Source organism: Melanaphis sacchari, unplaced genomic scaffold (assembly GCF_002803265.2).
Source record: "Melanaphis sacchari strain LSU unplaced genomic scaffold, SCAv2.0 Contig60_pilon_pilon, whole genome shotgun sequence".
Taxonomy (NCBI): domain Eukaryota; kingdom Metazoa; phylum Arthropoda; class Insecta; order Hemiptera; family Aphididae; genus Melanaphis; species Melanaphis sacchari.
This window is the reverse complement of record NW_020271429.1, coordinates 1,547,299-1,571,445: the sequence shown is the minus strand read 5'-3', so window position 1 is coordinate 1,571,445 and position 24,147 is coordinate 1,547,299. Positions and strand designations below refer to the sequence as shown.

Below are 24,147 nucleotides of genomic sequence, written 5' to 3'. Positions count from 1 at the left end.
CTTGTTGTACTTCGTTCAGTGCGTATTGCTAAATCCTATGACATTTTTACAAAAGTGTATATTTTTAATATTATTTGCTTGGAAACATAGTGACTTCAATAGTTAATCTGTCATAAAATATTCGTTATATCTCCGTCGAATAATTTAAGTAATAAATTAATCAATGTTTTGGAGAATAAGGCTATATATTGATAGTATTATATAGAATTATACATAATATATGTAATTACTAAATATTAAAATCTAATTTATAATTTTAAGATTGAGTTTTATTTAATTATTTTAAGCTATTTGTACTATTACAAGTTGTAATAATGAGTTTAATATAATTTAAATCGTATTAATTTAAGATCAGAGATGAACAATTCAAATTCTATAATTGCATTGATATGTGAAATGTTGAAAACTTCTAAACTTCATCCTATCAACACATAATTATATGTGGTTAAAATTTACTATAAAAATTTAATTCAATTAAAGGATTTCAAGCTAACTATTCAACGATTGATATAAGTAAACAATAGAAATATTGAACTGAATTAATAATTATAATTATAATTTGATTTTAATACTTTAGCATGTGGTGGTATTTTGAAGGAACCATCTGGTATCATATTTTCGCCGAAAAATCCAGAAAAATATTTACACCAACAAATGTGTAAATGGGTTATATCTGTAAATGAATCTAGTTTAGTACAAATAAATTGGTTATCTTTTTCATTAGATAGCAAACTTACTTGTTATAATGATTATGTTGAAATATATGATAATAGTGTTCAAGGAAATGCATCGAAAATTGCTAGGTAAATATGTAACTAAATAGATGCGCTTATATAACTAATTCTACAAAATTAAATTCCTTTAAAAATATATTTAAAATTTACATCTAACAATTTTTAGATATTGTGGAAATAAAGTACCACCAGTATTGACTTCATTAGGTAATCGTTTAACAATTGTTTTTCAAACTGATCATTTAGGAGCACTAGATGGTTTTATGTTAAATTATACTTCATTAAATAAAGCACAAGGTATGGTTGCTATGTTCAGTTCTATATATATTTCTCACCTAAATAATATTGGTTCATATTTTTGCAGAGTGCGGTGGAAATTTTTTCACCCTAGAAGGTTTTATTATGTCACCAAATTTCCCAAATAACTATCCTGCACGAAAAGATTGTACATGGACTATAAATGTACCAATTTCAAATCAAATTGAACTAAACATTACAAAATTTTTTCTTGAAGAAAGTTTGAATTGTGAATTTGATTATGTTGAAATACGGTAGACATACATAATTTAATTAGGTAAGAATTATTAATATGTGTTATATATAATATATGTTTATAGAAATGGAGGATATTCTACATCGCCGTTAATTGGGAAATATTGTGGATCTAAAATTCTTCCTATTATCTCTTCAATTGGAAATTCACTTTTTATACGATTTGTATCTGATGGAACTTTTACAAGTAAAGGGTTTTTTATGCAATGGTATACAGTTACCAAAGGTATATAGCTAAATTAAATTAAATTTAAATATACATATAATCCATATAAAATATAACATAATTAAAAGGTTGTGGTGGAACATTGAATTCTGGTATTGGCCATATCGTATCTCCTAACTATCCACTGCCTATAATAGAAACATTAGAATGTTTTTACAAGATTACTGTGTCACAAGGAAGTAAAATCAAACTTAGTATATTAGATCTAGAATTAGTAACAGATAATTCTCCTGGATTATTGTGCAAAGACGATTTTTTGAAGTACGTATTAATTAAGTTTAAATACTTATATGAGGTAACATGTATCTTAAGTCTGAATAATAAATTAATGTCTTATATATTTTACGTCCCAGATCTTGTATTTAAACTTGTTCTAGAATATATAGGCAAGTTTTTACAATTTAATTTTTAGAATTTAAAATTTACCAATTTGTTATCAATATTTTTATTTAAGCTGACCATTTAAAATTCAAAATTACTTAAATATTGTGGTAATGTATGTAATTAAATTGAAAATTATTCTTGTGATTAAATTGTATATAAATTGTAAGTTATGATTTTACAGTTTTATGATGGTGAAAGCTCTACTAATAAATTATTAGAACATTTTGTAAAGATACTAATGTATCTCAAATTTACATTCCACATCAAATCAAATGTATATTAAATTTAGAAATAGTGGTTTTTCTAATGGTAGAGGTTTTCGTTGAAATATACTACTGGTTTGTATGAATTTATTTAATAATAATAAATAACTGTGAATAATTTATTTCTAAGTTATATTACAACAATAAATTCATAATTTTTTTAGATTGTATTGTAACTTTAAAAGGATATCAAGGTGCGATTGAATGCCTAACAGAGAAGATACAAATGCAGATAAATGTGTTTGGACAATTGCACCTAAAGGAAGTACAATTAATGTGACTTTACTATTTTTATATTGAAAAGTTTCACAATGGTACCAAGCTATCTAAGTGACAGTGACAACGAAAATATACATACCAAACTTTGATTTTTTCCTCCACGCGGCCAATTAAGGTATTGGGTGACATTTTTATATAATATATATCTGATATTATACAAATTATAATTTTGTATTAGTCATTATGATTGTAAAGATTAGATTGTGTCAAGTTGGTAGTTTAGGGGTTTAAAATTTACACTATTATTAGAAATATTTGGGAAACTAAACCAAATGAACAATACTTTTTTGCTGTTGGTAGTTTCAAAAATAATAGCTGTGGATCATTGGTATTTTTACGAAGTGTGTAAAAAATATAAAATTAACAAATATTATAATTTTTTATAGACGTATTAGGTATAAATTATGTAATCACAAAAATCTATTGGAATTTAAAAAAATTATTCAACTAACTATATTACTAATAGAAAAATATATTATCGATAGAAAAAAAAATATACATTATAAAACATCATTAGAAATATAAGTTGATATCGTATTTACTCGAGATCGTTTATTGTATAAAATTAATTTTTCTTTATTGTTAATTTAAATTTAACACATAATTTATACTGATTTATTAAATAATGAAGTACATTCGAAACCAACTATAAACTGCAGAATAGCTTTTCTTTTCTAAATATTATAATTTCTAAATTATAAATGTATTGATAAGTGGTTTAGTTGACGTTCACCCAGTAAATATTTACTTTACCCGCTACTTTTTTCTTTCGAATTTTCGATGTTTTAATCATTAAATTATTATGTTATATCAACTACGTGAGAATAAAAATAATTTAAATTATATTAATTTCATAACTAGGCAGTGTGTGATATTAATTTTATTCAGTTTGTGAAAATTAAATTAATTATATTTTTACGTATTTTGTTTTATGGTTAAAATAAATAAAAAATGATGGACAAGAACATAGTTAATATTTAAAACTATTTATTTATAATTATATAATAATAGGAAATTATAGAGTTTAAATATGAATATTGAAGAACCAAATTAAACTTAAGAGATGCTTGTATAACATTTTTTTTCATACCTAAAAAATATTAGAAAATCTCAATTAGTGTTATATTAGCTGTTCGTTTACACTTCATTGCCCGATAAGAAATACACTTTTTAAATTATTCAAACATTGTTCAATTCGATATTTGTTAATAGATGTAATGATATTCAAAACTATAACAAAAAAAGGTATTTTATAGTTTATGTTTAAAAAATGAAACGTAAGACTTAAACATTCAATGACGAGGTACAATCTAATTTACTATAAACACTAAACAGTGAAAATAATCCTCGATTTTTTTCCAAGTTAACATTTTAATTATAATTGTTAACATTTTTTAAGTTTCTTAAAATGAAAATTTTATACATTTTTAACCAAAAAATAAATTTTAAAAATATTAATGAATTTTTCATATTTTATCAATGTTTGAACTTCAAAAACTTACAATAAAAATTATTCATTAATAATTTTGATATTTTTAAATGTATATAAGAACAATATATGAAAATTTTTTAATTTCCAGCTTTTTTATCTATAAATATACCTAGTAATATTTTATCGACATAGATCGAAAAAAAAAACACTATTAAAATTAGACAATTTCAAATTTCTATTAAGTGTCAAAAAAATTTTAAATTTAAGTTGTGATTAAAAATATCTAATACCTATAAACAATTAGTAATTTTTTTGTAATTACTATAAAAATAATTGGGTTTTCCATATTTTTACCACATAAAGTAACAACTAGACTTAATTTCCTTTCAAAAACCATTGAATTAAATTTTAAATTTAAAATAAGTGTCGCTGTCACTTCACTAAGAATTTTACGACGAAGATAATTAACAAGTTTAACTTAGAATAAAAAATAAAAGTCCTAACAGCTATTAAGGACATAAATTCCTGTTAGTAATATTTATTTGTATTTCATTAGTTGGTATTTGGGTTTCTTTATTTTAAGTCTTAGACCAAAATGTAAAATTGAGTATTGAAATAAAGTATAAATAATTAGAAAAAACTATTATAGTAAAGAGGTTAAAACTTTGGCTATTGTATATATTTATAGATATCCTGTATCGCATTTCTTTCATGATCTTTCAAGTTTTCGTTTTCGGTTAACCTCTGATGATTATTATTATCATCATTGCGAGGATACTAAGTTATTTGTAAGCATATAAACATTTATACGATTAAAAATTATTTTATGGATTTTGATAGTAATTTAAATTTTTATTCATAGATTACTGAAGGAACAGATAGGAATAAAATGAACACCGTTTTGTGGAAAAATAATTGTTCCATAGAAACTCATTCTGTAATATCTTCAACTAAGAACATTGTTGAAATTACTTTATTATTTAAGGATATTTATGATAATTTTCGTATCGAATGGATAGTAAATGGTTGTGGTGGTGTGTTAAATAAATTGCAAGGAGAATTTACATCACCTGAATATCCTAGATATTATAGTTCTAGTACTACTTGTGAATGGAATATTATCGTCGATTATGGATATATTATAGAGATAACAATACAAGATATATGGTTTGAAACTTCAGGATCTTGTTTAATTGATTATATAGCTGTATGTAAATAGGTGTGTTTAAATAGTATAATGTTAACAAATTTTATGTTACTTTTAGTTTTATAGTGGGTATGATGATTCTGGTATAGAATTATTAAAAACATGTCACAAACAAATAAGCCCAATTACATTAACGACTAGTGGAAATGAAGCTTTCGTAAGATTTGAATCAGGCGAAGATGCTCAGAGAAATCGTTTCAAAGCTACGTATAAAAGAATTGAATCGAGTATGTGTGCATTTTCTTCTATTCTTATTTTTAAATAATTATTCTATCCATAATTGTATATTTGATTAAGTATAATTAATTTTAATTGTGTTTATGTTTGTTAATAATATATATATATATATATATATATATTATAGTTGTCTAGAAATATTTTATATACTGTAATAATTATCAATAAATTATGAGTTCAATTCATATCCTCAAAAATGTATTAAAAGTATGAAACCGGAAATAAAACAATAATACTTAAGTAAAAGTTAAATTAAGAATTATTTTTCATAAATATTATGCGATAAAATTAATATTTTCATAGTTAACTATTTTGGCTAAAAATCAAAATATATCAAAACTCATATTTTTGTTTAATATGCATTAAAATACTTTATCAACCAACCAAACTAATATAAATGTTTATAATAGTGAAATAAAAAACAATGATTATATTTATGTATTTAAAATTATCATGATATTAATTTAGCCAAGTATTTAACCATTAAGGCTGGAATTTAAAAAAAAAAAATTGGAAAAAAATTTAAAATTATACTACAGTAGTTTATTATTATTATTAATATATTTTTTTTTAATAGTATTGTTCATTGTTACTTGATTAGTTCTGAGTTCTGTTGTACTTCTGTAGATTTCTGAAACATTCATTATAAATAATGATTAAAAAAAAAAATTGTAATCGATGATAACTCATTGTGCTACATAATTTATTATTTGTACTATCGGGGTTTGCCGAAAGTCTTTTGTTAATCGCAACAATTTTTGTTTATTTTATGAAAAATTGTGAAAATGCTCTAAAGATGCGTTTAAGGTTAATTTTGTCAAAAAATGCAAAAAAAAAATTACTTAAAAATAATCAATTTCACTCAAAACACATTTTGTACTTACTAACCATCGTTTCAAAACACCAGAAAAAAGATGCTTTTTGCATTAAAATCCCAGCTTTAATAATCATTTTATGCTTATTTGGTTTTCTTTTTTAAATTTTTAACAAAAATTTTTAAAGAAATTAAAAAATCTATTCTTTATATTTTCCATCTGACTACAGCTGGTAAATTATCAGCAAACATAGTTTTCTATAATTTAAAATAAAAGAAAAGTTTGTTTGATTATTAAATTTTTTTTTTGTAGAATGTGGTGGAAAATTTACTGCTCCTCAAGGAGTTATTCATACTAACAATTATCCACAAAACTATGATTCTAACAGTTCTTGTATGTGGTATATTGAGATTGCAAAAACACATTTAATTAATTTTACATTCGTTGACTTTAACACTCAAAGTTCTAATTCAGGAAACAAAGATATTGTTCTAATATACGATGGCGATATTCATGGGAAATTACTCCTTAATCATTCTGGAAATAGTATACCACCTCCGGTTATATCTTCATCTAATATACTCCTTGTATCCTTTGTAGTTGATAAACATGACTTCCAAGCAAAAGGGTTCAAAGCAATATATTCTACGGTAATCCTTATTAGTTTTAATGTGTATAACTGATTTAATATTATATTAAATTTGCTTTTTAGGCTTGTGGTGCAAAATTAATAACAAATGATTCAGGAATTATTACTAATAACCCATATTTTACAAATGGCGTATCTGAGAACTGTACTTGGATTATTATATCTGATATTCCACAGTCAAAAGTCACATTAACGTTTACTCATATTGATATTGTACATTACTTAGAAAATATTACGAAAAATTCAAATATAACTAATTACCCCTGTTCTAATGATTTATTTCACACAATTTTTCGAATTTTGGATGGTCCTGATTCTGATGCACCTGAAATAACTAAATTTTGTAAGTCGAATCCAATACCACCACCTATTGTTAGTAATGGGCCGGCTATGCGTATAGAGTTCACCGATAACTCTGCTGCGTATGATTCATTTAATGCTTTGTACTCCGTAAGATCAATAGGTATGTATAAGTGTGCTAGAATTTTAATCCTCATTATAACTACTTATATATAACTATATTTTGTTTTCATTAGCCTGTGGTGGAACTTATGATTCACTAAGAGGAACGATTTCTTCGCCCAACTATCCAAATAATTATTTCAGAGACTCTGAATGTGTTTGGATATTAAAGTCTTCTGTCGGAAATCGTATATCTTTGAATTTCATTGTTTTTGAATTAGAAGAAGACGAGTTTTGCAATGAAGATTATGTAGAAATTAGAGAAGGAGATTCTATGGGTCCAGTCTTGGGTGTTTTTTGTGGACCAAATTTGCCATCTAATATCACTTCGGGTTCATCCCTTTGGGTCAAATTTCGTTCCAATTCTCTTGGCTCAGCTAAAGGATTTACTGCAGATTTTAAATATGGTAAGAGTAATATTACTGTATAACATTTTTTTTTTGTTGAACTAAATAGCCTTAAAAATATTTATGATAGCTACTGGAATCTATAAGTCTCAGCAGTCTGGTGAAATTTCTAGTCCATTGTATCCCAGAACATACAGAGATAGTGATGATTATTCGTGGACAATAACGGTAGATCAAGGAAAAAGAGTTCAAATTTTGATTAATGACTTAATTTCTACTTCTGATATTCACGAATTAAAAGTAAATTAATACTCTGATGCAATTATCTTATAATGTTTTTATAAATTGATAATTTTATTTTTATTTTTAGATATACGATGGAAGTGATGTTGAAACATTAATTTTATTTGGATCAAGTTCTACAGATTATAATTTAGTATTAAATGAGGCTATTACATCAACCGATAACACTGTTTTCATACGACTAACAGCAGGCGATACAAGAATTGGAGGGATACGGTTTTTACTATCGTGGACACAAATAGATGGACTAAATTTGAACACACTTTTACCAATGTCGACATTTAAATGTAAGTGAAAATGTAAACATATAGTTTTAAATCTCAAAAATAAAAAATGGTTTTATAAGAATATAGTGAGCTTAAATAAAATAGCAAAAATAAAAATCTTCTTGTTTACAGTTGAAAATACAAGTTTTGACTATTATTTATCACCGAACTCTAATACAAATGTAACTATTACAAGTCCTGGTTATCCTTATGGTTACGCACCGAATTTAAATGTTACTTGGACTATACACACGGAATCACATTATCATATTGATATTGAAATTATTGACATAGATTTTTATCCCATTCGTTCGTCTTCAAATATGTATAGTGGAGATTATCTTGATGTAGTAACTGGTATTATTAATTATTTCATTATATTATTATTGTTTTTAAGCTAAATTATTATTGTAAGTATTTAACTATTGTAATAATTCTTCTTAGCTAAATATTTTCTAAATGGATTTTAATATTTACTAATATTTTATTTATTTTTTTGAAACTATAATGTTAACTGTTTTGTAAACACAAATTGTTTTTAAATCAATAATACAGAATTAATTTTATAGTATTTTATACATCATAGTATATAATATATGAATATTTTCGATTTAGTCGATCCTGATACGAAAAATACAGTACTGTTGAAAACATTTTATACACATATAAATCAAATTAATGATATGAATATAGTTGGTAAGAATAAAGTAGTATTAACTTTCATTTCGAACGAGTTATTTAATGGTACAGGATTTAAAGTTGAAGCAAAATTAAGTATGTTCAATTATCTATAATATTAACTGTACTCTTTATTTAAGAACAGGGAAATATTCCTAATTTGTTTATGTTATTACAGAATGTGGAGGTCAATTACGAGGACCAACAGGAGTCATTAGTTTATCTAATACAACAATTTTTTTTGGGTCACCGTACTTGTATCAACTTCATTGCACTTGGAATATCACTGTACGACCGGGAAGAACAATTTTAGTGAAACTTATGACCATAAAGTTATCTCCACATAATTTATGTGTAGATAATTATGTTTTGGTAAGTAAGCCCTGTAAATTGATTTCCAAATTATTCTCCTTCATCTTTTTTTTTTAAATTTCAAGTTGCGTTAAAAAATATTGAAATTATTATAACAAAAATTATTTTGTTATTTTATATTTAACAAGTATTTTATGTAGATATATATTATTTGGAATTTTAACATATTTTTAAATTATAAAACAATATATTGCATTTATTCATAACCCTTCATACAATATTTTAGTTGAAAAATGGATTTTACAATGATTCGTCTTTTATTGGAAAAGGTAAATACTGTAATGAATTTGAAGAATCTGATGAATCAACATTATCTACTACTGATAATAAGTTACAGATTAATGCTGTTCTAGTTAAAGGAGATATAGTAAGTTTAATGGTGTATACTGTATGACTTTTGTTAGAATAAAGAAATTGAAATGTATGATGATAAATAATTATTATAATGATAAAATTTACTTAAATTCACTGTTTATCTTAAATATTTCTTGGATACAAAAACATATATTTAACTTTTCAATTTAGATTAAAATAGCATATGAAGAAAAGTCAATTAATTGTGGTGGACAAATTTACTTGAACGATGTATACAATATCACCCAAATCACATCTCCTTCATATCCAAATATACCTCCAGCACACATAGAATGCATTTGGACGGTAGTTGTACCAACTGGCGAACGGATATCTGTGACCATTGAAGACTTAGATTTCTCTGTTAGTGAAATGTAAGTGGTATTAATGTTATTATCTTTCTAAAATTCAGTTATAGATGCTTATAGTTTTAAAAATTAGGTTTATTGTACATCACTAAACTTATATAAAATGATGTGCTTAAATCGTTAGTCATTACCACATAAAATTATAAAATGTAAAGCAAAAAATGAGTACATTTATAATTTTACAAATTAATTTCATAATGTAGCTTTAAATTTTTGCTTAAAAATTTTTCTTTTGTACAATAGACTTCTAAGTATATAATATAACAGTATTTCAACATATAATAAAATATTTTAATTATAGTATTCACTCGAATAGTGATAACATATACTTAGATAAAATGAATTTTTTTAAATATTCATTGTAAGATTAATGTGTATTAGTTCCTGATATATTTACCTAAACAAAAAAATAAGTAAATATAATTTCTAGTTTATCTGAATAAAATTAGCCGATTGCTAAACATTCAAACTTATTTTTTTACTACCAATTTAATAAATTGTGTCTAAATAAATAGATGTGAAATAGAATATTTGGAATTCAGAGATGGTGCAGCTCGATTTTCACGATTAATTAATCATATTTGTCAGAGTTCAGACATTCAAGATATCGAAACTACAGACAAATTTTTATTTATTAAATATTTCACAGATTTAACTATACCCAGCAATGGTTTTAAACTGAATGTATCTATAGGTAAATATTATTGTTTTTTAATTATACTTGTGTAATTATCTATATATTATTTTAAGCACTAGTATGAACATATTTAAATTGCTATCATGCTGTTCTTTTTTCTTATAATAAATTACAATTTTGTTTTAATTAAACCTCAAAAATTTGGGATGTGTTATAAACAGATATTTCAATATTTTTGATTATGATTTTAGAATTAAGTAACAGCGCGTAAGATTTTACATCACCGCCGTAAACTTTTTAGTTTTAAAGAATTAAGCAATCTACATAAATTTATATTTTAGTAAATGCATTTAACCTACATAAAATGTTTTTTTCATAATTGTTTTAGTTACAAAATTTGCAAATTCTTACTGTTTTTATGTAATGCTCAAAGTGAATATAAAAAAAAAAAAAAAAAAATAACATATCAAATTCATAAAATATTTTGTTTTCAAATAGCGAAATGTGGAGGTACTCGACGTGCATCTCAAGGTATAATATCGTCGCCTAAGTATCCCAGTTCATACGAATCGAACATGGATTGCGAGTACAAGATTATTGCTGGACCCGATATGCAAGTTGTATTGAAATTAGAGACAGTGAATCTTAACCGTCGGAATCCAAGAATTGGAAAAGTCGAAGATTTAATAAACAACGAAAATTTTGACGACACTTTAACTATATTCGATGTAGACCCTTTTAACAAAACAAGTAATATCTATATTTTTACAATATTGTCTATTTAAGATTTATGAAATAAGGTACATACATGTTTATTTTTCTAAATACAGTACATATAATATGTATTATGTGTTATGTTATTATAATTTACAAATCTATATAAATTCTAAGTTTATATTGTTTAACTTGCTTTTTGAGTAGAAATTCAATCCATTTAAATAAAATAAATAAATTTTTATATTATTATTATTATTATTTAGAGGTGAAAATATTAACAATTTTTGGATCCGATCTACCATTAAAAGACTTTAGATCATCCGGTCAAGAATTAATTATTAAGTTCAAATCACACATTATAAATGGGCCATTTCGTATGAACAACACAAAAGCAAAATTTTTAATGTCATATCACACCGAGTATATTGGTAATTTAATTAATATTGACATTATTTGTTAAGGTACTCCAGTTATAATAACCAATTATTTGAAATAAGTCTTATTGAAAGAGTTTTTATTTTATCAAAAACAGTCACAAAGACAGATTTAACAATTTGTCGCCCCTGTGCCAAAAAAAAAAAAAAAAAAAAATTGCTGCCCTTATTTAAAAAAAGTTATCTCTGTACAGCAAAATTTCCTTACATAATATAATTTTCTATGTATTGTGTAATTATTTTTTTATTTAACTATAAAGTTCAATAAAAAACGTTTTGAATCAAGTATAATATTTTATTTTACAGTAAAAAATAATAATAACTTTATTAAATAATTATTGGGTTATATAAGTAATTTTAATGTGAATTATTTATTTTGAAATTGAAAATTTCAAGAAAAAAATTAAGTATTTTTTTTTATAGAAAAACAAAATTAACATTAAATATAATTTTGCTGCTTATAAAAAGCCACCTACCAAAAATTTGCCGCTATATGCAGCTGCATATTTCGCAGCGACTTAAACCCGCCCCCGATTACAGTCGCAATATTAATAATTTATGAAGTTTGAAAAATCATTTATCTGTATTTAATCTTCATATTCTATTTAATATATATTAATCTTTCTGTATTTATTGTTTAATAGATTGTGATAAAGTTTATGAAGCTGAAAGTGGTGAAATAACCAATACTCTCTATAATAGTATAAGTTATGAAGGAGTGCATTGTTCTTATATGATTAAGGTACCCAAAGGACGTAGAATTACAATAGAAATAATCAAAGGAAACTCGCTCGCTTTAACTTGTGAAAAGAATTATTCTCCAGAAAATATGTTTAAAGAAAAACTCAAAGTAAATAAATATAATTAATTATGTTGTATAGATTTAAAAATTAAATAGTGAACCTTTGTAGAGATATTTAAATTTTAAATTATGAAAGTCCGAAATCAGTAACATCAATAATTTATATTTTGTTGAATGTAATCATAGGTTTTTCAAGTAATAAGATTAACTTCTCATAATATTCGGAATATTGCATGCATTGACCCTTTTATTAATCCTTTATCATTGAACTATATGTATGAATCAATTTCAAACGATATTATAGTGATTCATCAAAGTGAAAAAGGTAATACAAATGGTTTTCGGCTAAAATTCTCATCAGACAAACCTGCAAGTAAGTAAACATTTTTTTAAATATTTCTTATACAAAGATATGACATACATAAACCTAACTTAATTATGGAAAACGTGCATTAATTAATTTCGGAAAATTTAAAATTATGTATATAATATTCTAACGTTTAATAGTAGGTATAAAATGTCTGGTTATATCCAGACAGTGTTATATTATCTATGTTATTATTTTAATGCATTTATTTAATTAAATACTAAAAATAAGATAGTTTTTTCAATTCAAAACACTGTAACAGTAATTTACGTACTATTATGCCTAACATTTTATATTTTTCAAATATTTAATTGTATTTTATATTTTATAATATCATAATATTGCAAAATATGGAGATGCAGATATTTAATAAAACACAATTATTATTTATTATAATTTAAAAAAATATACATTTAAATAAACTACAGTATAATATCTTTATAATTTTATAGTTTGTGGAGGTATAATAGATGCCAGCATCAAAGGTAGATTAGAATTTCCAATTAGAAATTTAACCAAGGGTTATTGCCAATGGGATCTTACAAACACAAATGGAACAATTATAATATCAACAAATTTTAAAGTTAACGAAAACCAGTTGAGTTGCAAAGATGAAAATAATTATATCTTACTGGCTACTGATGGTAGGTATTTATTTTAATATTGTAATTTTTTAGATGTTTTGAAAATATGAATTCGTATTATATTGTTTAGAAGACGATAGTGTATTACTAAAAAGGTATTGTCCAATATCAAATACGAACGACAAGTTTACAATTTTAAGTCCTATGCCTATGGTTAAACTTTTGGTAATACATTAAAACTTTCAATTAAACAAAAAGAATAAACGGATAGATAATAAATAATGAGCTCATAAATATTTTAGGTTTTAACAGCTTTAAGAAAAATTAACTTCACAGGGATTATTGATTACAACGTTAATTCATGTGGTGGAGAAATAAATGGACAAAAAATTACAATAACCAGTTCTAATTATCCTAAAAATTTTGGTCAAAATTTAAAATGTGCATGGTATTTAAAACTTCCAGAAGGTAACAATGTTAATGTAAGTAAATACCAATGATAAATATTTAATTATATAGGTGTATGTATGATATATTATTTATTGATAAAAACTATTTGTTATCATTTCGAATTAATAAGAAATATGTATCCAATATAAATTACATTTAAAAAAAAATACTATATTTATATAATTTTTTATCAAAGTCTTAAAGTAACTAAAATATAGATTATACTTACACGCTAAGAAAATAATTAATTTTTTAGGGAAAGTTTATTGCGTCATTACAGAAATTAAAAACAGTTTGATATTTCTTTTATTGCACAGAAAAAAATTGAATCATAAAAAATATGTTTTTGATGGTAGTTATTCCAGTAAAACAAATAAATTGTGCAAAAAAAAAAATTTAATACCTATATAATAAGTATAGTCTATCGCGTAACGCAAAGTTGGTTAACAAAATGCTATTTATTTGTTTGTTAATGTCTGAATGCAATACAAATTGTAATGCGACATATACTAAGTGAAATTGTTCGTAAAATAGTCGATATAATCGTATAATGATATGGTTTGATTTGCATTTTAATTATAAAAGTCATAAAAAAACATCGTATCCAGCCCAAAAACATAACATTTATTTTCTATTATTAAAATTTTTATTTAATTGTTTTGGAGTTTTTTTAATATTAACGTGTCGTTTAAAATAACTGAAATATTTACATGATATAAATCAAATTTGGTTGTATTTTTTTTAAATTTAATTAAGAAAAATGTAAATATAAATGTATTTTTGTTAAAATGTTATACAAAATAATATTATATATTCGTAAATAATTCTGCACAAACTAAAATAAAAATAAAATTTGAATTATTTTTTTTTTTTTTTTTTTAGATACGTTTTAATGATATTGATCTCGATCCATCATGTGATAATAATTATGTCATGATATATGATGGCCCTAGTCCTGAAAGTCCTTTACTTGGAAAATATTGTGATAACATTTTACCGGATAATTTAATAGCTGTTTCAAACGAATTATGGGTTGTATTTTCATCTGAAAATGAAAAAAGTAACAGGAGAGGGTTTAATTTAACTTTAGAATCAAATCAAAATGGTTGTGGAAATATGTATTTTATGGACAAAGGAGAATTTTCTACTAGAAATTATCCAAACTTATATCCAAACAACGAAGAATGCGAGTGGACTATAGCAGTATTCCCAGGAAACAGAATCAGTTTGCAATTTATTGAACGTTTTAATCTGGAACAAAGTGTAAATTGTACTAAAGATTATGTGCAAGTAAGAAAATATGTATACATTGTTATATAGTAAATTATCTATTAGCTAATTACATATAATTGTTATTGTGTTTAATATCGAGTGTTAAAAAAAAAATTATAGTAAAAAGTTATACTGCCATGTGTAAAAAATATATTTTAACTTTCTAAAAAACATTATTTATTTGTAATAAAATAGATTTTTGAATTCATAAATGATATTTGGATTCCACTTGGAAATCGATTGTGTGGTCGTCAAATTCCACCACAATTCAACTCATCTGAAACAAAACTCAAAATTCGTTTACGAACTGATAATGATATACAAGGTGATGGCTTTAAAGTAAGTCAATGTCTTATCATATTTATAAAATAACGTTTAATAAAAAAAATATATTTTTTTATTTAGATCAAGTGGAATAGTTTTTGTGGTGGAGTTTTTACTCAAAATATCGGTAAAATTATTTCCCCTAACTATCCAAAAGTGTATCCGAATAATATAGAATGCAACTATACAATAACGGCCCCCGGAGAAGAAATAAAATTAATTTTTAATTCGTTTGAAATGGAAGGTATAATTTCTATTTTTATTTGTTATTTATATTATTTTCATATACAATTAAAAAACCTCGTTAAATATTTATTTTTTTAAAAACTAAGAACTTTCCATGATATAATGTATAAATATATACAAATATATATATGTGTGATTAAAAAATATATCGACGAGGTGTGATAACTTAAATATATTAATCATAGGTTGCTAAAAGATATTCAATATATATATATATATATATATACATATATTGTTTTGATAAGATTTTTTGATCATTTTTTTTTTTATTTGCTATTTAGTATTGTTTGCTAAAGGTGAGCTAAACGCAAAACTTAACACAAAATTATAACGTTAGAACTTATAACTTTTATTTGATCTTTGTAATTTTTTGATTGTTATGGAAACTGTAACGCGAAATTGATCAGCATAAAGGTGTATCCAGCCTTGAAAAAACCTTAAATATTTATGTTAATTAAAAACTAACAACTTTTAATGTACATAAAAAAAAAAAAAGTAATTATCGTTTTTATGAATGCGCAGATCGGAGATGTATATATGACAATTTAACAATATACAACAAGGCAGGTGTGTTTGACGATCAAACAAAATATTTCGTTGGCATATATTGTGGGAGTAACGTACCACATCCAATGACATTTGCGGATAGTGTCATGATAATATTCAAGACGGACGATTATCTTACCTATAGTGGATTTGAAATACAATATGCGATTCAAAGTATAAAACCAATCTAATATTTAATTTTTAAGCCTCTATACGTCGTATGATTGATATTTTAATAAAATGTAATCTATTATTTATCTGAATATCTATCTTCTAATATGTAATCTACCATAATACTTATAAAAGTATAATATGCAGTGTATAATTTAAATTTAATTGACCTCGATGATTTAACGTAAAATAAATAATTGTAATAGTTAAAATTAAAATTAAATAATCAGTTTAAAATGCATACGAAAATAAGATAAAAATATAATAATGATACTCATATTAATAGATTAAAAATAAAAACATGTATTATATTATTTATATTTATGTAACTCAACTGGCTTCTCTAATTGAGAATAAATTAAAATTTCTGTTACTAGTATTTTAAAAATTTCATTATAATTTATTGATATATCATACTAGTTAGTAGTCGGAGTAGTTCGCTATAATACACGATAATAAGCTACAACGCATCACTGGTGTTAAGTTAGCGGTTACTTTGCTAGTTTCCGCGTGAGTTACAATCTAGAAATTTTAGCAACACACACGCCATGTCCTATTTAGTTATAGGTAATCGTCGAGATCAAATAATCTCTAGCTAAAAATCTCTAAATATATACATATATAAAAAGTCAAATTTTTTAAAATAATAAACACAACAATTATAATTCATAACAATGTATATATCTTAGCTGAAAATTCTACAAATCATTGATAGACAGTATATTATTGCACACATATTTTCAGTAAGTGCTATAGATGCACATAATGACGGTAAAATGCATAATGTTATATATTCAGTTTAGTTTATCAAACATAAAATTCATACAAAACCATACTAATAAAATATGTTTATTAATATTTTGTTAATTGTCTTGTTAAAATTATAAAACTTAATGATGAAGTAAAAATTTGAATAGAATATATTTTATAATAGAAGTTTTATAAAATTAATCATTTCCATGATTATATTTTCAAAATCATAATAGCTTCTGTTTATAACAATAAAAAAGAATAAATAAATATATAGTTTGGATTCGTTATAAAAAGAAGTTTATAAAAGTTTTTTTTAATTATTATTATTAAAATTGCTAATAGGTTAATCATCATGGTATCGATAATATAAATTTGTTATAAGTTTGGTTTTATATTGGATTACGAAAATAACCACAACATATATATACAATAATTGTAGACTTATTTCAAATTTTTAATTAATTTAATGGTAATTGTTATACTTTTTTTGTACAGAATGTGGAGGAGAAATTACAAGCCCGGGAATTATTAAATCCCCATTAGCTATTGACGAACTGTTTGGTACTTCTAAATATCCGGATAACGCAAATTGCACTTGGATTATACGAGCACCACCAGACCAAGTTGTACAACTTGTGTATGTTTAATTATTTAGCTTAATATTTCATCTAGTTAATTTTTAATTGAGTAAATTTTACAGATTTACCAAATTTCACTTGGAAAATTTTCCATTTTATAATTCGTATTTGGATGAAACATCACAAAAATGTTATTATCATAGTGATTTAGTCGTCGCTATCGATGAGACAGATTTGAATAGTAATAATTCTCAAGAAGCCGCCTTATTTTGTGGAGTTTTAGATACAAAGTTACCAGAATTTTTATCGAAAACCAATACGGTGTATCTACAATTTGTTAGTGATTATTCGAGAAGCGGCGAAGGATTTGAGGCCGAAATTAAATTTACTTATGGTAGAGTTGTACATTTTTAATTGTTTATTAAAATTAAAATGATTTACAGTTTATTTTTATGCTATATCAATTCCTAATATTGAATAAAATAATTAATAAATGTAACATAACTGGGTAAATATTTTTATTTTTTTGAAAATTATATCGAGCTTGATTAAATAATATCGAGTACATTTTACAAGAATTCAGTAATTACCTATACGTTTCTATAGTTGAACTTATACTATTTTATATTGTCTGAATCTTTTTTACATTATAATTCAATACAATTTTTGTGTAATACCTAATTTTTTTGAGAATTAACTGAATAATGTAAATAATGTAATTATTTGAACTAAAAACATTATAAAAATACAAATTGATCTTACGGTTTTGAATTTGCAAAAAATATTTAGAGCTATAGTAGGGCATACATATTATAATGTGATAACTGTATTTGTTCAATACTGATTACGCAGACGACAGTTGAAATATTATAGAATATTCTAGAAGAGTCTCGATCGGCTCGAATATAAAGGCTTGTACGGTAATGGAGTCGGTTTCCCGTTTTTATATTATTAAAATAGTTTTTAATATAATTTTTTTTCCAAAACAACGATTTAAATATATGATAAAAATTAGTAGGTATATGTAAAATGTTATATTCATTTTAGGTGAATCCCATGGTTGTGGAGGTACTATAAGGTTAAATCAATTAAATAATACGTCTAATTATACATTAAATGCTCCAAACATAACTGTGAAAACTGATTTGGATTGTGGATGGTTAATATTAGTAAAGCCTTCACATATCGTACAAATGCAGGTGATCAGTTACACAGAAATACCAAAATGTTCTTCAAACACATCTAACTGTTTATGCAGTTCTATTCAGGTACTAATAATATTATTATTCTAAATCAAATTCTATTCAATTGTGTATTTAATATGAGATATTGACGTATACAAATTAATTATGCCATTAGATTTTTTAACTCGAGAATTTCACCTCTTGTTCTGTTGGATTAGAATCAATAACAACGTCGAAAAAACACAATTAAACAATAACATTAAACTACGATTTGTATAAAATAATCATATACAATTGTGTTATCGGTGCTTTGTAGATATGAAAATTACTTAATCAAGTTAATATTAAAACTAATTGTTTTGTTCATTTTTCATTATGTACCTACAAGATATTTACTGAGTTTGTAATTATTATTATATAATATGTAATTAAATTATTATTTGATATTTTTTTTTTTCACTCATGTTAACAGCTCAATGTTAAGTAAATTAGGTTACATACATAATAATTAATAAGGTTTTTAAAAATGTCAAATTAATGAATCGAGTAGGTAGATAGTTAATTATTCTCGGTTGACTTGCGCAAACGTGATAAAATAGTTTTTATATGGAACATCGATAAAGCACTATAGTATTTGATGGTTAAAAAAAATATTTCACACTTTATTACTAACTATAATTTAATTTCAATGGTCTAAACTTTAGTTTTATGATGGTCCTGGACGTTCAGCATTCAAAATCCGTCAATACTGCTCAGGAAATGTAGACTATCCTACATTATTATCGTCTGGTAGTAAAGCATTTATTAGATATTCAAGCATTGCTTCAGACGCAGATATACGTTTTGAGATAAAAATAACACCAGTGATATGTAAATTATTAATTAATATTTAAAAATAAAATGAAATATTTTAATTGACAATTGTTTCTATTTTAATAGCGATTTGTGGTCCGAATGTATTGGCTGTGACCAACCAGTCACAAGTATTAACGTCTCCAAATTATCCATTACCTTATGTGAACGATTTAATTTGTACATGGGATTTACAATTGGAATCTTTTAGCCAATCTCTTATGTTACGATTCACGGATTTGAATTTAGAGAACACCATTGACTGTTCATCTAATTATTTGGAAATAAAATACTTGCCGGTGAATATCCCATTGAAAATAAAATGTAATATTAGCCTTTTTATTTGAAAATACTTATTATGAACTAATGTGTATTTAATAAGCGTATTGCTTATTATTATTGTGGATTATATTTATATTTCTAACAACTATTTGATTAATGTATGATTCGTAGTATTACATTTTAATAATATTTGCATACCTCTATTTATATGTTTCTATAATAATATAATAAAACAAATTAAATTACAATTATCAAAATAGATGATTGGCATAAAAAAAAAAAAAAAAAAATAATAAAATAAAATAATAACAGTGTATTCTACGATAAAGATGATACGAACTATTTCAAATATATAACCTTAAATTTTATTCGAATATAAAACTTAACTGCATAAACAATTTAATATTAAACTTAATTTTGAAAAACTTTCACCCCTATTTTTAAATTTAAATTTGAATTAAATTGTTTTTCTAAACAACTGCGGTTCATAAAGTTTTTTCTATTTTAGAAATTAACTTATTGAGTGTGATTTAAAGTTTCGATTTTTATATGTTCTATTTGTTGTGTTTTTTAATAATCTATTTAAATTCTTTTAAATTCTATTAATAATAATAAAAAAATAAAAAAATGAGTGTCTTATTATAGAAAATAAGTAAAATTTTGTTTTAAGAATTTTAATTTCTCAGAAATAAATAAAATATTAGGTTTTTAGGCTGCAAAAAAAACTCGAATAAAATTGAGGGTGATACGTTTGGAATATTTTGTCTTTGTGTTACCATAATCGTAGAATATGCCGTATTATTACATATTATATAAATCAAGTATTAAAAATATAATATTTTCTTTATAAATTTATATTTAGTGGATTAAATCGTCTTACAATACTATTCGTGTTTGCCACGAAAATCATGTATTTGATATACAAGTTGAACATTCGAAAGTAACTAAATTGATACTACACACAGTAGTCGATCAAAAAATACCAAAAGGCTTTAGATTAGAGTATATGACCAAAAGTAAGTACTTAATATAGTAGTAAATATAATTATTATTAAAAATACAATGAATTTTAATCATAGGATGCCCAATAACATATACAAAACGTTATGGATACATTCATCATAAATATGATCAAATAATACCAATGGGAGAAGAATGTATATTCATGATAAACTTAGCTCAATCAAATTTAACAATTTCTTTATATATTACAACGTTCATCTTTATGGGACCACCGTCATCAAATATGTCTAATTACTTAAAGGTAAATTTGGTATTAATTGTAGCTGTTAATTTTTAGTGTTTTATATAAATTTAATTTTAGATTTATGATGGGCCGTCTGTATTATCACCACTAATAAAAACTTTGAACAATACCATTTCAATTCCTCTACCTGTATTTTCAACAGGTTCATCGTTGACGATAGCGTTTAAAACATCAGACAAATTTATTGGGATATTGGATATGAGTTATACTTCGACGGATCAAGGTAAAATTAGTACAATATCATATTATGTTGTTCATAATTTGCAAGATTGAAAATTAACGATTTAAGAATTTTAAGTTAAGTTAAAAAGTTATTTAATTTTAATTTTTTAACTTAACTAAACTTTTGGGTTTTCGTTAATTTAACTACCTATTAATCGTAATTATACTCAATTAACGAGATATAAATTAGTTTAAATTTAATTTTTAGAAGTTAAGTTCATTTACTTTATTTTAATTTAATTTAATTACATTTTAATCGATTTTTTTTACTGACGAAAAAAATCTATTAATTACTATAAAAAAGTACCGTATAAACACTTTATAGTTCTGAGTTGGTAAAAAATAAAGTAGGATAATTTTAATACACAATATTCGATATTAACTTAGTTTGAGTTAAAAAAAAAAAATAAAATAAAATAAACATTGATTTCCTAGCTTTGATAAACTGTGTATTTTACTGCTATTTCGAATACAAATATAGGTAGAGGTTGTGGTGGAAGAATGTTTAATATGGATGGCACGATTGTAAGTCCAATGTTTCCTATGGTATACAATAAGAACTCAACATGCAGGTGGGATATCACGGTTCCTAGACCATATTCTATTACGATTCAGTTTAAAGGTATGTACGCAAAATATATTGTTGAAGTTTGATTATTAATTATTTATCGATGTATAATAATTATATTTTGAATAGTTTTTTAATTAGTCATACTTGTAAGTATTTAAAGTTTTAATAAGCAGAGTATTTATCAAATATTTTTCTGAATTTATACACCCTCATAATGTCACTCCACTTCCATCTATTTATTTTTTCGAATTAGTCGTTTTTTATCATCAAAATAATCAGTTAACATATTCTATATTAAAAATTTATTTTAAAAATCTGTTGTCATTATAAAAATTGAATATTCACTTTTTATACAGTAATTATCGACTGTATCTCTACATTGAGTAAGTATATAATTGAGTTGTTTATTTTGAATTCAATGATAATTATGATATATACAATAAAAACAATTTTAAGCGAAGACCACTTATTAGCCTATTTATATGATACGTATATGACGTATTTTCGATATTTTATGACCGCTATATGAAAAACTTATGAGAAGTATAAATTAAATTTTCTTACTCATAAACAAAAATGTCATTATAATACATATTAAGTATAATTATAACAAAAAAAAAAAAGGTTCAACACTTAAAATGTATATAAAAAAGTCAAAAAGAACTTAATTTTTTTTTAAATTGTATAGTGCCTAAAAAATGTGGATTTAATTATTTTTCGACATTTCCAAGTCAATTGTGATTCATCGTATACCATCGTATTCATTTAATTAAAATATTGATTTTGTCTTTTTCAAGCTATAGTAAATTATGTTGTACTATTGATATCGATTTTTTTTTTTTAATTTAGTGTTTAACCTTGGTTCAAGAACGACATGCAACACTGATTATTTAGAAATGTACAACGTCGATCAAAAAACGGGAATGTCGTCGTTTGTTTCAAAATACTGTGGCGGAGTGAGTTTATTAGCTGTTAATATAATAATATAATAATAAAAATGTATCGAAATGTCGTTAATTTGGCCGTTTCGTACGATTGTTTAGGATACTCCAGCAATTCACACCAGCGAAACAGGAGCAGTTTTCGTTCGTTACGTGACAAGCACATACAACACCGGCACGGGTTGGATATTGCACTTTAATGAAAAAAGTTATCCTTAGAATAGTGATATATTGTTTATAAATTATCTACGAGTAAAATTAAAATATTAAAATAAATGATTCTGATTTTTTTTGATATTTTAATTATCTATCATATTTTTTCGTTAAATGTAATCCAATATTTTACATTTTTAATCAGACTAATAAGGATCATAAGTTGACAGGCTTAAGATTTATGTGAATTTTTTATACATTCATTCATTATATCTAAACTCATATGTTGTACACTGTGATAAATCATGGGCGGTGGTAAACTCTCCCGATTTTTAAAAATAGTAAACTCTCTCGATGGTAAACTTTCCCGGGTTAATTATGTTTACCCGAAGTAAATGTGTAAACTCTCCCGGGTCAACTTTATAGTTACCTGTAGGAAGTATGTAAACTCTCCCGAGTTGTTTTAAATGTTATTTTTAAATTTTATTTTTTATTGTATTTTGACTATAATATCATGTTCATAGCAGCTAAAGACATTAATTTATATTGTTATTATTATTTACGATTGACTATTTTTAAACGCAACTTAAATGTATATTAAATTTATTTTATGATTTTTACTAGACCTGGGAGAGTTTATATGTTTCCGTTAGGTAGTACAGGAATAAATCCGGGAGAGTTTACACGTTTCCGTCAGGTAGTACTGGAGTAGACCCGGGAGAGTGTACCATCGGGAGAATTTACCATCGGGAGAGTTTACAATCGCTCTAAATTATATCTTGGTGTAGTTTGGAAACTATTTGACTCATTATAATATGATAAAATGATATCATATTTTGTTAAATTTTATAGCTAAATTTAAAATG

The 24,147-nt window shown here is 24.2% G+C and overlaps 1 protein-coding gene across 1 annotated transcript; it reads left to right on the top strand.

The window, feature by feature from the left end:
- The first annotated feature begins 357 nt into the window (after window positions 1-357).
- On the top strand, window positions 358-23,376 carry LOC112600100 (cubilin-like). The gene is given in 51 exon segments (XM_025347262.1): window positions 358-416; window positions 418-462; window positions 464-513; window positions 578-803; window positions 901-1,031; window positions 1,099-1,285; window positions 1,352-1,512; window positions 1,581-1,777; window positions 2,078-2,111; window positions 2,114-2,143; window positions 2,146-2,214; window positions 2,217-2,234; window positions 2,324-2,377; window positions 2,380-2,435; window positions 3,651-3,652; window positions 4,559-4,658; window positions 4,733-5,077; window positions 5,136-5,304; window positions 6,442-6,779; window positions 6,842-7,241; window positions 7,315-7,647; window positions 7,718-7,887; window positions 7,958-8,177; window positions 8,289-8,513; window positions 8,772-8,930; window positions 9,013-9,206; window positions 9,433-9,573; window positions 9,732-9,934; window positions 10,444-10,622; window positions 11,064-11,315; window positions 11,546-11,710; window positions 12,361-12,566; window positions 12,705-12,891; window positions 13,338-13,529; window positions 13,600-13,694; window positions 13,772-13,951; window positions 14,802-15,209; window positions 15,387-15,530; window positions 15,597-15,759; window positions 16,284-16,481; window positions 17,727-17,868; window positions 17,932-18,203; window positions 18,857-19,077; window positions 19,698-19,863; window positions 19,933-20,144; window positions 20,990-21,143; window positions 21,207-21,391; window positions 21,452-21,617; window positions 22,098-22,238; window positions 23,037-23,143; window positions 23,231-23,376. Coding segments are annotated over 51 exon segments (8,568 nt in total). The 3' UTR covers window positions 23,348-23,376.
- Window positions 23,377-24,147: the final 771 nt, after the last annotated feature.